Source organism: Panthera leo, chromosome B3 (assembly GCF_018350215.1).
Source record: "Panthera leo isolate Ple1 chromosome B3, P.leo_Ple1_pat1.1, whole genome shotgun sequence".
NCBI classification, from domain to species: domain Eukaryota; kingdom Metazoa; phylum Chordata; class Mammalia; order Carnivora; family Felidae; genus Panthera; species Panthera leo.
The window spans coordinates 73,300,501-73,312,072 of NC_056684.1; the positions used below are offsets into that span (position 1 = coordinate 73,300,501).

At 55.0% G+C, this 11,572-nt stretch overlaps 1 protein-coding gene across 1 annotated transcript; it reads right to left on the reverse strand.

The window, feature by feature from the left end:
- Window positions 1–378: 378 nt before the first annotated feature.
- AJUBA (ajuba LIM protein) lies at window positions 379–11,256 on the reverse strand. The gene is made up of 8 exons (XM_042942712.1): window positions 9,745–11,256; window positions 6,843–6,944; window positions 5,096–5,163; window positions 4,901–4,963; window positions 4,021–4,151; window positions 3,886–3,937; window positions 3,060–3,128; window positions 379–2,552 (listed from the first exon to the last, which is right to left on the reverse strand). The coding sequence occupies exons 1-8, from the start codon at window positions 10,778–10,780 to the stop codon at window positions 2,427–2,429; spliced, it is 1,647 nt and encodes a 548-aa protein (XP_042798646.1). The 5' UTR covers window positions 10,781–11,256; the 3' UTR covers window positions 379–2,426.
- Between the last annotated feature and the right edge of the window lie 316 nt (window positions 11,257–11,572).

Consider the following 11,572-nt stretch of genomic DNA (forward strand, 5'->3'; position numbering starts at 1 on the left):
CTTGCAATGCAGTGAACACTTGGGAGCCTGCCAGTGACAACGTGAGGTGGCTGGGGCTGATCTTCTGCCACAGCCTGCCTTCCCTGGGCCTGTCCTCATCAGCTGTTAGCACTTGTCTTTTCTCAGGATGGAGGAAGGGAGTAGCCCCAGTGGCAAGAACAGAGTCCTGGGGAGCCTTGGGGCTGGCACAGAGGAGCACAGACCCAGAAAGGAATCAGCCAGTAAGATGGAGGCTGAAATCAGAGTAAGAAACCAAAGGTCAGAGTGGACACGACCTCCAAGAGTCAAAGAAGGGATGGGTGTAAAGGTATACATGCTTGTCTGGATTTCCCAGGCCTGGAGCAGCCTGGTGAGAAAATTGCCCAGTCAGCGTCATTGTATTCACTTATTTAATAATAATAATTCAGAAGAAGCAATCCCAGCTGTAGATCAAGTAACCTATCAGAACATTTATCCCTCCAAAAAAAGTGCATCCCCTCTGCAGTCAGGGGTATGAATGTGAGCTCTTACTCCCCCTCACACCCTCATGCACAGGCCTCTCCTCTGCAACCCCAGCTTGGCTGGCATGGTCACCTTAGAATAACCCCTAAACGCGGAACTTCTGTTCTTAGGAGTAACCATTTCTAGTATGAAACTCTAAGTGACAGGGAATGAAGACTAAGGATTAAAGATTATCAGATTAATTTGCCGAAAACCAATTCACCTACAGACAATTAGTCTAAAATAAATATTTATCAAATCTGCAGCATTTCAAAAGGATTTAGCAGATTTACCCTTTCACTTTTTATTGTTGTTGTCCACATAACCTTTAATTGTTAGTCAACTGAACATGCCACATGCCTGCTCATTTGTTTAGAATATATTGGCATTTTTAACAGCAGGAATGTAGAAGTTAGGCCAAAGCATCAAAATCATATTGAGCTCTATTACATTTTCCAAGGCATCTAATTTGTAAAGGAATATTGAATTAAGAAACACAAAAAAATGATACACAAAATGTCCATACCAATTATATTTATTGCTAGAAACTTTAAACTTTTTAGAAAAGTGTTTGAAAAGTAGATAACATAGGAAAATGTCCATAAAGGTAGGAAGCAATCTCAACATTACAAAGTGCTGCAAATTTGATAAATTTGTTGTTGACAATAATTCAGAAGTACTGTTGGATGAATAGATGTAAATCTTGAAAACACCCAAAACATAACAACGAAACACCTAAATGGCTATAAAAATACCCCAAAGGGACTGAGCTTTTGGCAAACTGGTCATTAAGTAAACTTTGGCAGCTCTTTCTGCCCATGGGTCCTATTCCCGTGCTTTCAATAAAACCACCTTTTTTGCACCCTCCCCGCCCCCCCCAAAACAAGTAAACTTTAAGCATACAAGTCTCCCACGAATTGGCTTTAAGGGAATCTACCTTAGGTAAACCGATTTCAGCCAAACGACTAGAACCAGATCAAAGTGTGTTGCCCCTCTGGCTCCCCAGAACCTCAGAGTTTGGGAGTTGTAGTGGTTATAATCCTAGATTCCTCTGAGAGGTGGCAGGTCTGGAGTGGTGAGTGACTATGAGGGAACTGGATAAGAGTGACCTGAGAAGAAGGGAGTGAGACAGTGTGTCTATGAATGTGCCTATGTGTGTCTACATTGGGCTGGAGGTCTCAGTGCACCTATACCTGGGCATGTGCACGGAGCGCGGTTGGCCTGACACTTCTTACATGTCTCACCTGGCACCTCCACCCCCAAGGACCCACTCATTACTTCCCCAACTGAGGAGAAGAGGAACCAAGTATGGGCACCCACCTAGCCTTCCCAGGCCCACGTGAGTCCCTGAGAAATAGGCAATACAGGCAACAGGCCCACTGAGAGCTGTCCCCCTTCCCAGCAGAGGGGTGAGCAGTGCTCCTAGTCTATAGGGAGAAAGTGGCCAAGAAAAAAACTCATTAATAAGGTCTAGTGTCCATCTCTTCATCCAGATACAAAGACACTGTGGTAAGAACCTGCTGACCCCATACTTGACCCACATGAGGGGTACAAAAGAGTGAGGAGTGCTCATGATGTCCTCTCTTCCTATAATCCAAAGCTGGAACATCACTTGACTTATGCATAATCATAGACTGGAGATACAGACCAGAATCAGACCTTTAGAAAGTACTGGAACTCGCCTGCAGTGTGTGCCTGAGTACACGCTACAGCACAGGCTACACACATGGAAAGAAAGCCAGTCACCCCACCATGGCAATTGGAAGGTTCCTTCTCCACAATCCATTTGGAATGTCATATCTTTGGGTCTCTGGCCCTTGGGGCCTTCCCCAGAGGGCTCTTCTTCCCGGCCTGGGAGTGCGTTCCTTGCCTCGGCTGGCCTCAGAGGGGCCCTCTGGCCAGAGGAATTTGTCAATGGTGGCGAAGGCAGCAGTAGCGACTGCAGTTCAGATATAGTTGGCAGGGGGCTGTCGGGCATTAAGCCGCTGCATGTGACAGCCGTGGCAGAGCAAGTGCCCATCCAGAGGGAAGCAGCAGCAGCCTTCCTCATCACTCAGCTGCATCCGGCAGTCCTAGGGAAGAAGGACATCTAGTTTACCTCAGCCTAGGCACCTCAGACATCTTGGGAGTCTGCCTTGCTCCACACCAGACTCCTAATGACTGGAAGAAAGGAGGTGGGGTTGGAAGGGATAGACTCCCAGAGAAGAAACCTGAGAAAATACCTCAGCGGGACAGCAGGTGTCGCTGCTACAGCAGAAATAATGAGTCAGACTCCCATTTCCAGCAGTTACCAGGAGTCCCTAGTTTAGTCTTGCCTCTGGGGAAGCCAGATTCAGAAAGGACTAAACAACCAAGACCAGAGAGGGTGGCTGGAGGATGAGAGAGAGAGACAGAGAGAGACAGACACACACACACACACACACACACACACACACACACACACACACACACTGGAGATAGGCCAGAGCACCTTCCTGGTTTCCATGCCTTAGACCTCTCCTGCAGGCAGTTTAGGGACATGCCTCACCCCCCAGCCCCATTCCCATTCTCCTCCAGAAGCCCTGGCTCCCAACACTCACCTCACAGTGGTAGCACTCAAAGTGATAATCCCGGTCCATGGATATCACCCTCACAATGTCCTCACAGCCCTGAAATGATGCAGACCCCCATGGGATAAGCTTGGGATGAGCACAGCATGACAACCCCAACTTTACCTTCCCTACTATGGGCCCCTCCCACACCAATGGGAAGATCATACAAAGGCCTCCAGACAGAGCTCTCTGCAATCATCTGCGGCTTTGAGATGGTTTTTGCAGATCCTACCAGAACTTTCCCCCCACCCTTTCTTAGGGTTGCCTCCAGGAGGCATGTCCTCTCATTGTCTTCCCTCTGTCCAGCAGCTCTGGCCTTACCTACTTCTCCCAGCTTTGAGGGAAGCAGAGGGAGGGAAAGGGGGCAGGCAGCATAAGTAAAGTAAACTAAGCTGGGGACAAGGAGATCCAACAGGATCTGATATCTCATTGGCTTTTGGCTTCTCTCCCCAGGCAAATGCTTCGCACACACAGCATAAATCATTGCTGACATCTTCCTACCAGCCCTAAGGATTCTTCCCACCTTTTTTCCAGCCCCTACCTCTGGAATCTGGTGACCCTGACCTCGAAGAAAGTCTCCTCCTCTGGACTGGGAGAGACCAGATGAAGCCTGGGCCCAGTGAGGCTGTCAGACATGTCCAGGCCCGGATGTTAGGGTCAGGGTGGTGACCCTGAGAGCAGAGTCACACGGGAATCTTCGCAGAGTACATTCCTCAGCGCCACCGCCTCCCGCGGGAAGCCAGGCCCTATGTCCCATCCCCTTCCCAGGGGCAGCGGCACTGGCTGCCCCGCAGGAGAACCCAAACATACTGACCTCTGAGGGGAGGATGGGTTGGCCGCAGGCCGCACACTTAGGAGCATAATTTCTGAAAAAGAGAGACAGAGATGAATTAAGGTTGGAGAATCCCTGAGCCCAGTTCCACACCATACCCCAAGGGGGTAGACTCACTTGTGGTAGTCAGTGACGCAGTACACCTGGTTGGAGAAGTCCACTGTGAAGGGGATGCCATCCAGGCACTTGTTGCAAACGATGCATCTGAAGCAGCCTGGGTGATAGGACTTTCCCATGGCCTGTAGGATCTGGCTCATGGAGTGGGAGGAAAATCAGTCTCCCTCCGATCTTGGCTCTCCCGTTACCCAGCTACCCATGGCCCTTCCTGCTGCCCCCCAACCCCATCCAACCCCCTGCTATCCTCCCAGAACAATGCTACGTAATCTGAGGGAAGCCAGGACTCTTAAAACAGAGGCAGAAACCTTGAACAAGTTCTTAGCATCCAGGCCAGTGGTTCTCATCCGGGGCTACATATTAGGATCACCCAGGGAGCTTAAAATACCCATCAATGCCTGGGTCCTATCCCAAAAGTATCCATCTCAGTCTCTGATGAAGACTCAGGCACTGGTATTTTCTTTACTTCTTCCCAGGTGATCTGCTAGGCTGCTAGAGTTGAGGACCTCTGATCTAATCCTATCCCTCCTTCTTAAATTAAAAAAGAACAACTCAGTTCTAACTGATCCCAGTCAGTAGCAGGAAGGACATTAAGACCCAGCATCCCACACCCCTTGCTCAGGTGGAGGGCCTGGCTGTGCCTGCAGAATTAGGTAAAGACTAGGTTACAGAAGCCTGGGGTGGCAGGATTAGGGGTCCAGACTTGACCCCACAGGCAGAGGGACACCACTGTAAACAGTTGCTCTGGGGAAGAATGAGATGAAAGTGATTCATGTGGTGATACGGTTCCTCCCTCCACCTTTCTCAGTACCACCTATCCCCTGGCTCTACCCCTCGGCCCCTCAGGCTCATAGAGAGTCTCAGATGAAGACACTTTGCTTACCTTCTCCAAAATCAAGTGACCACAGACACAGCACTTCTCAGCTGCCTCCTGAAACCCTGAAAACTACAGAGAAAGAAAAGACCAAGGGAGGGTGTTACAAGTAGAGAATGACCTGATGGTTGGAACCCCAATGGACCACCAAGAAGGGAATCCACTGTGGGAGCCAAGTCCAGGCCCAGGGGACCCCTCACTCACCAGATAATCTTCCTCACAGTACACGGAGCCATTGACGCTATAGAAAGCTTTGCAGCGCAAAGTTCGCCCTGGAAGCAGAAGACAAAGGACTGGAGGCCATCCCGGGGTCCAGGTACAGGGTTTCCCTGCCCCAGGGTCACTCCTCTCCAATGTCACATTATGTGTTTAAGTCTGGACTTTAGTGCCTATGCTCCTAACTGCTGTTTGTCCTCCCTCCCTACACAAAAGTCCCATCTGATGCAATTCCAATTTGCTTTGGTCTCATTCCTGCCAGCTTCCCCTCTCCTCTGCTCACTGCTTCTCCACTTCCTGCCTCCTCAACAGTTTTCTAGTTTCCTGGCCTCCCTAAACAAGTACATTCCCCACCAGTGCACGTGGAGCCACCAGGGAAAGCAAAGCCAACCACAGGCTGGGGCACAAGGTAAAGGAACTCTGAACAAGGTGCTGGACGATGCCCACAGAGGTGGTCACACTGTCACAGGCCTCGCCCTCTGAGACTTTTCAACCTAGAGGCCTCTTTGTGGACAGCCATCTTGCTCTCCCAGCCCTGTCTGTCTTTTTCCAGGGACAGGCTCGGCAGGTCAGGACATACTGGCGTTACTGCTGGGGACAAAGTGCTTTGCTTGGGAGCAAAGTCAGTTCCCTTTCCCGCTGTACTGAACTGCTACCCCAAGCTTAGAGGAACCCAGGGAATCCAGGATCTTCTGTGAGCAGACAAAACATGTGATCAATACTTAGGAACTGCTCCAGGGTGTCTAACTTGTCAGAGAGGGGGTAGGAGTGAGACCTAGGATGGAGAATGGGCAAGTTGGCCACTTCCTCTGCCCTCTTTTGATCACAATCTCCACTTCCACCTCTGTCCAGTGGTTTAGAAAAGCTGACTTAGAAACTCATGAGACACAGCAGGGGTAGAAAGAAGGAAAGAGACATACCCAGGAAAGGCCCTACAAACAGGACAGACAGATAGATGAACCTAAGAGAACCAGGCAGAGGTGGGGGGGGGTGAGGATTGGGGTGGAAGGAGAGAAAAGCTGAGTGCTGGAGTCAGACAGGCAGAGATAGGAGATTAAAGGTTTAGCAAAGGAATCAAGAGTGGGCAAGCAGTGGGGAGGGGTAATGAGGGAGGTGAGGGAAGGGCCGGGGAGTTAAGGCCACTGGGAGCACCCCCCCCTCCCAGGCGGGCCTCCTGAGCTAACAGCAGCGGGCATTCCTGGAGCGTGATGTCATCAGCTTGGCATGGCCCTGTGGCCTGCACTCCAGCGAGGTGGCTGAACTCTGACCAGCCAAGAGAAAACCCCTCTCTCCGCCCCCCATGGCTCCCAACTTCCCCAGCCCACCCCCACCCTTCCCACATTCCAGTCTTTCACTGTCGCCCCAGGCAACTCAGACTGCCCAGGACCAAACCCCACCAAGGAGAGGCTGAGGCCGGGCTGGAGTCCAGGCTGGGCAAGCAAGGAGGCAGAAGAAAGAGGGAGGAACACAGGGGAGGAAAGAGGCTGAATGGAGGAAGGGAGGACTCACTCCAGAAAGCAGACCCAATATGGGGACTAGAGAGTCAGGTAAAGCACAGAGAAGGAAAGGCGGGGCAGCAATGGACACCCAGACATATGGTGGGCACCTGACAGCTGCTGTGTGAGCAAGTGAAGAGGCAAAAGCTCTGCTTTCCCTAGGCACTTGTGAGTGTGGATGCATGTGGGGAGTGCTTGAGGCCCCAGCCCCTGCGGGAAGGCCTAGGGGACACACTCACCACAGGAGCAGCAGACAAAGCACTGGGTGTGGTAGAGGCTGTCCAGGGCCTGGCAGGCGTTGCTCTGCCCATAGATGCCTTTGTTGCACTTGATACAGGTGCCTGAGGGGAGAGAAGAGGTTGTTAGCATCACACCCTATGCCCTCAGCTCAAAACCAGAGAGATTCGGGATCTTTCCTCACTATTCTTTCCTAATTGTGCCAGAGGACCAGTGGTCTCAGCCTTCCTTTGATGGGCTCCCTCCTGGGAAGAGAGGATAACGAGAAATGGGATGCAAAAAGGTCTTGGCTGAGCAGACCCATTCTTGTTTACGTGATTAATCAACAGATATTTTCTGAGCATCTAGTTTGTGCCTACGAAAAACATCATGTCCAAAACTGTGGAAGATTGGAAAAGGTCAAAGATATGGTCCTTGGCCTTCAAATAAATGCTTACGTTCTGTCAGGAAGAAAAGACTAATAGGCTAGGATATGACCCCTGTTGCACTGTGTGGGACAAGGAGTCAGATATGCCAGTCCATAATGTCTCAGCAGTGGACTCCTAGAGAAAGTAGGCCAGGTCCAGAAAGCCTCTCTGGGACCTCAGTTTCCCCATCTGTAAAATGAGCTGCTATTCAGCTACAGAATGACTTCTTACTGCTCCACACCTCCAGGCTTTCAAGGATGAAAAGAAGGATATGGCTCAGCAGAGGGCCCTGTGCAGAGGGGACCATGTGAGCATGACTCCTGTGGGGAGGTGGCTGCTAAGAATGTAGGGTGTGTTCCAGGGACTGGAAGTTGCATAGGAAGGTGGGGGAAGGGTGACAGAATCCCTAATGTCTCCCAGACATCGATCTTGGGAGGAATAGAGCTAAACTGCTCTTCTCTGACACCCCTCCCCCTAAAACACATACACCTGGCTCTGGCACCCACCTTTCCTGGGTGTGTTCTTCCCTCCCTCCACTCCCCAATTCCAGGCCCATGAGTGAGGGCTAGGGCCTGTCTTTGGGGAGCAGATCCCAACGGGCCCGCCTCACCCCGCCCCACCTCTCCCTCTCGGCACACTGCCATACTCCTTGCCTGTTGGGGCCCATCCCAGTCTTTGCCCAGGGGCTTGGGAGCCCGTGCAGCAGCTGCAGCGATTGATGGGCCCAGGCCTGTCCTGCTCCCACCCTCTGGCAGCTGGGCAAGGCTGTAGCCAAGGAAGAGGGCCCCTAACTAGGGGCCAGAGTAGGAGGGTACAGTCAGGCTGGGGATTCTGTCAGAGGAGGCAACCTGACTCTCAGGAAGAAGAGGCCCCTACCTCTAGGGTCGAAATGCCCATAAGAGTGAACATCTGCTCCAAGATTGCCATGCCAGGGGGGCCCGTCAGAACCATTTCTTTGGGAAGCCTTGAACATTATGGGAAGACTGGCACATACTGCTCAGGCATGTCCGCCTCACCTCCTCCAACCCAGTATATCCACACTTAGGTTCTTCCTGCCATTTTATTGCACTCTGTCCAAGCTCCTTTCTTCCTTTTAACTCTGATGGCTTAGCCAAAGAGACTTCTTTCCACTCAACAGCCACTTCTCACAGGCCCCCAAAGGAAACTGCTAAAAGGATCCTGTCGCTTTGTCTCCGTTGACCAAACCATTGTCTACTCTACAGCTTTCCTCTCTCAGGATGGGAACACTGAGGGTTGAACCAGGCAGGGCCCTTCCAGACTGCAGCCCTGCTACCTCAACCTCCTCCTCAACCTTCCCTCCTTGGCTGGGTTCCTCTCCCCGGCCGCATTTCTTTCTAACCATAGAGATCTAGAGATCTAGAGCATGGGGTCCAGCGCAGGAACATGGATGGTGAGAAAGGTGAGAAAAGGCCCACAGCCCTCCATTTCTGCTCTTCCTACCATATCAGCATTTCTTCCTGCAGCGAAGTGGTGGTTGTGGGTCTTAGCTAAAAAGATCCTTTAAGACCCCAATATCCCCCGGTAGCTGTGACTTATAATCAATTAAAACTTCTTAAAGGTGACCGCGTGGGGGAGAGAAACAGCGACCAGGTTTCCTTAACAGCAGCAGGAAAGAACGTGCTACTTCCAGCCTGAATTCTGAGGAGGTTGTGCCCCAAACTGAAGGCCAGGTTATTTCTGGCAGTTAACACAGGGTCGTTAACCAGCTAGGGATGCTGGTGTACGGGTGGTCATGGCTTTTGCCCTGACTTCCGGAAGATAGGGAAAATAGAAGCGGACACCACCAGATCTCCGCTTAAATGCCCACGCACGCAGGCAAGCCAGCAGGACTGGGACGAGCCAGTAGCAGGGTCCCCGCTTTTCCGTCCCGGAACGCCTCACACTCTCTCCGGGTTCCATTTGCCCGACCGCGGCCACGGCTGCGCGTGTGTTAGCAAGCAGCACCCCCGCCCCCCACCGCACTCCACCCTCTGCCCAGCGCCGCGCCGTGCCGCGCGGCCGGCCCCGCCCGCGGGCACCTGGAGCGCCCGGGCAGGAGCCGGCACGCACGCGGCCCGCCCGCCCCGCCCCCCACCCGCGCATTCCCCGAATTCCTGCGGGCGGAGCTTGGGCCGGGGTGGGGGCGCGGCGCGCGGAAGCCTGCAGGGGCACCGCCGCCTAGGGGGGAGCAAGATGGGGGATGCTCTCACTCCCCACTTGGTCCCCTCCCCACGAGGCCTCCTACAGCGAAAAACCGAGGCTCTAAAGCTTGAAGAACTGGAACTCACGAGATCATAATCAGGGGGGTGAATGTAGCATGAATAAGGAGCCCCTGGTCCATTTGAGACCTGGTGGAAAGGGGAAGTCCCTCTTGCCTCTTCTAGCTCCGCGTCTCCGCCTCCGACTTCCCGGCGCCGGCAACTGGGGCCGTCGGGGCAGTGGGGAACCGAATGCTGTGACGGGTCCCGTCCCATCCCTAACCACTTGTCTCACTCACCGAAGTAGTCTTCTCTGGCCTCTGGTTCCCGCATCCGGGCCCGGGAGGCCTCTGGAACGAACGGACCCGGCGGCTCCTCGAGACCCGACGGCTCAATCCCCGAGGGTTCCCCGCGGGTGCCAGCTTCTCGCCCACCCGTGCCCACCGTCAGGCGCAGCAATGCTGTTAGCTCATCCTGGTATCGGGCGCCCGCGGCGCAGTCCCCGTATCCGGTCACCGAGTGTCGTCCGGGTTGCGCCCCGCGTCTCTCCAACGGCCCTGCCGCTCCCACTCCGGCTCCGGCTAGAGCCCCGGGGCTGCCTAGGGCCGGGGGATACGAGTGGCGGCTTTCCTGGCAGCCGAATCCCGACGGCCGGTGAGCGCACAGTCGGTCCAGGGCAGCGTGGAGCTCCGGGTAGGCGGACGGCACCCCTCCAGGGGAATAGCCCGCCGGAGCCCCAGCCAGGGGTGGGCCAAACAGGCATGGCCCGGCGGGCAGGGGGCTGCCGTGGCGCTGGTCGTAGCCCATGCTGATGCCGCTGGTACGATTGCTGCAGGGTCGGCTACCTCCGGCTCCACCGGCCCCCGCCCCGTCCAACAGCAGGCTGCCCCGGGGACTGGACGGCTTGCTGGCATCGCTGGCTGAGCTACTGGCGAAACTGGAGCGGGGGCTTAGAGCTGGGGCCGTGGTCTCCAGCCGAAAGTCGGGGGGCAATGACTGAGGTAGAGGCAAGGCCCGGGTGGGAGGCGGTCCCCCAGGAAAGGAGCCTTCGTAGCGCTGCGCCTCAAAGGAGCCGCGCGGGTTCCGCTCAGCGTCCAGGGGGCCCTGCTCCCGGGCTGGCTCCAACGGCTCATCCCCAGGTCCCCCAGTAGCTCCACGGGGCCCTGATTTCCTAGGTCCCCCCAACCCACTCAGACGCCCCTTGCCCGCCCCGGGGGTCCCATCAGATCCAGACCGGCTAGATTCACCCTTTCTGCGGCCGAACTTGGCGCTGCCGGAGTCCGAGAGTCTTAACTTCTCCAGCAGGCGACTGGCTTTCTCCCCTAACCGCTCCATGCCCTCGGGCCTGGGGCCTCCAGCCCCCTCCCCGCCCGGCACCCTGCAGCGTCTCTGCGGCCGCTTCTCTTTCCCAGCGGCCGGACTCCGGTTCCCCGGGGGCACGGGGTAGGCACACGGGTTTAACGGGCGGCCCGGATGCCCGGCACCGGGAATCCCGCAGCATCCCCCAGCGAGAGGGGCTGCTTCCCCCCGCGCATCAGGGCTTAAGCGGGGCTAGAAGGGCCTACGGCCGCAGCTGTCCCGTCCGCAGGTCTGTCTGTTCACGCGTCCACTCGCCCTGCCGCCCCACTCTCCTCGGCCCCCGCCCCCCTCACTCTCACACTCAGCACAGACCGAACTTCTCTCCCAAACTTTTGTCTGCCTGGCCGGATCTACTTTCCGGGAGGGGCGGAGCGCTGTGTGCAGGAGGAACGGGGGTGTCTGCGCAGGGATCTCTGGTGCGCTGGAGGGGGAGGGTGGTGCTGGTGGTAACTGGCCCGGAGGTGGAGACCTGCCGACTGGAGGCGAGAGGCGGCCGTGGGGCAGTTTGGGCAGCGCCGCTACATCTCTCAGGAATTGGGACGGGGAAAAGTGGAGGAGGGGGAGGGGAACTCTTTGTTTGCAGTTGGAATGCGCGGAGGGGCACGGTGGAATGTGACGGTCCCGAACGGGGCGACGCGAGGCATGTTCTGCGCAAACATCGTGACTTTGTTCCTACTGTGGGGACTGTGGGAGAGACGGAGAGAGACTGGCACAGAAGTAGTGAGACAGGGAGAGTTCCATAAAGAGGGGGACAGGGAGAAAGAAAGG

What these genes read in the sequence shown, in the direction of transcription:
- AJUBA (XM_042942712.1), bottom strand. Translation starts at nt 10,780, where the DNA reads ATGGAGCGGTTAGGGGAGAAAGCCAGTCGCCTGCTGGAGAAGTTAAGA. An exon ending in GGCCAGAGAAGACTACTTCG is followed by an intron (nt 6,945 to 9,744) that starts GTGAGTGAGACA and finishes CTCTCCCCTCAG; the next exon opens with GCACCTGTATCAAGTGCAAC. An exon ending in TGCGTCACTGACTACCACAA is followed by an intron (nt 3,938 to 4,020) that starts GTGAGTCTACCC and finishes TCTCTTTTTCAG; the next exon opens with AAATTATGCTCCTAAGTGTG.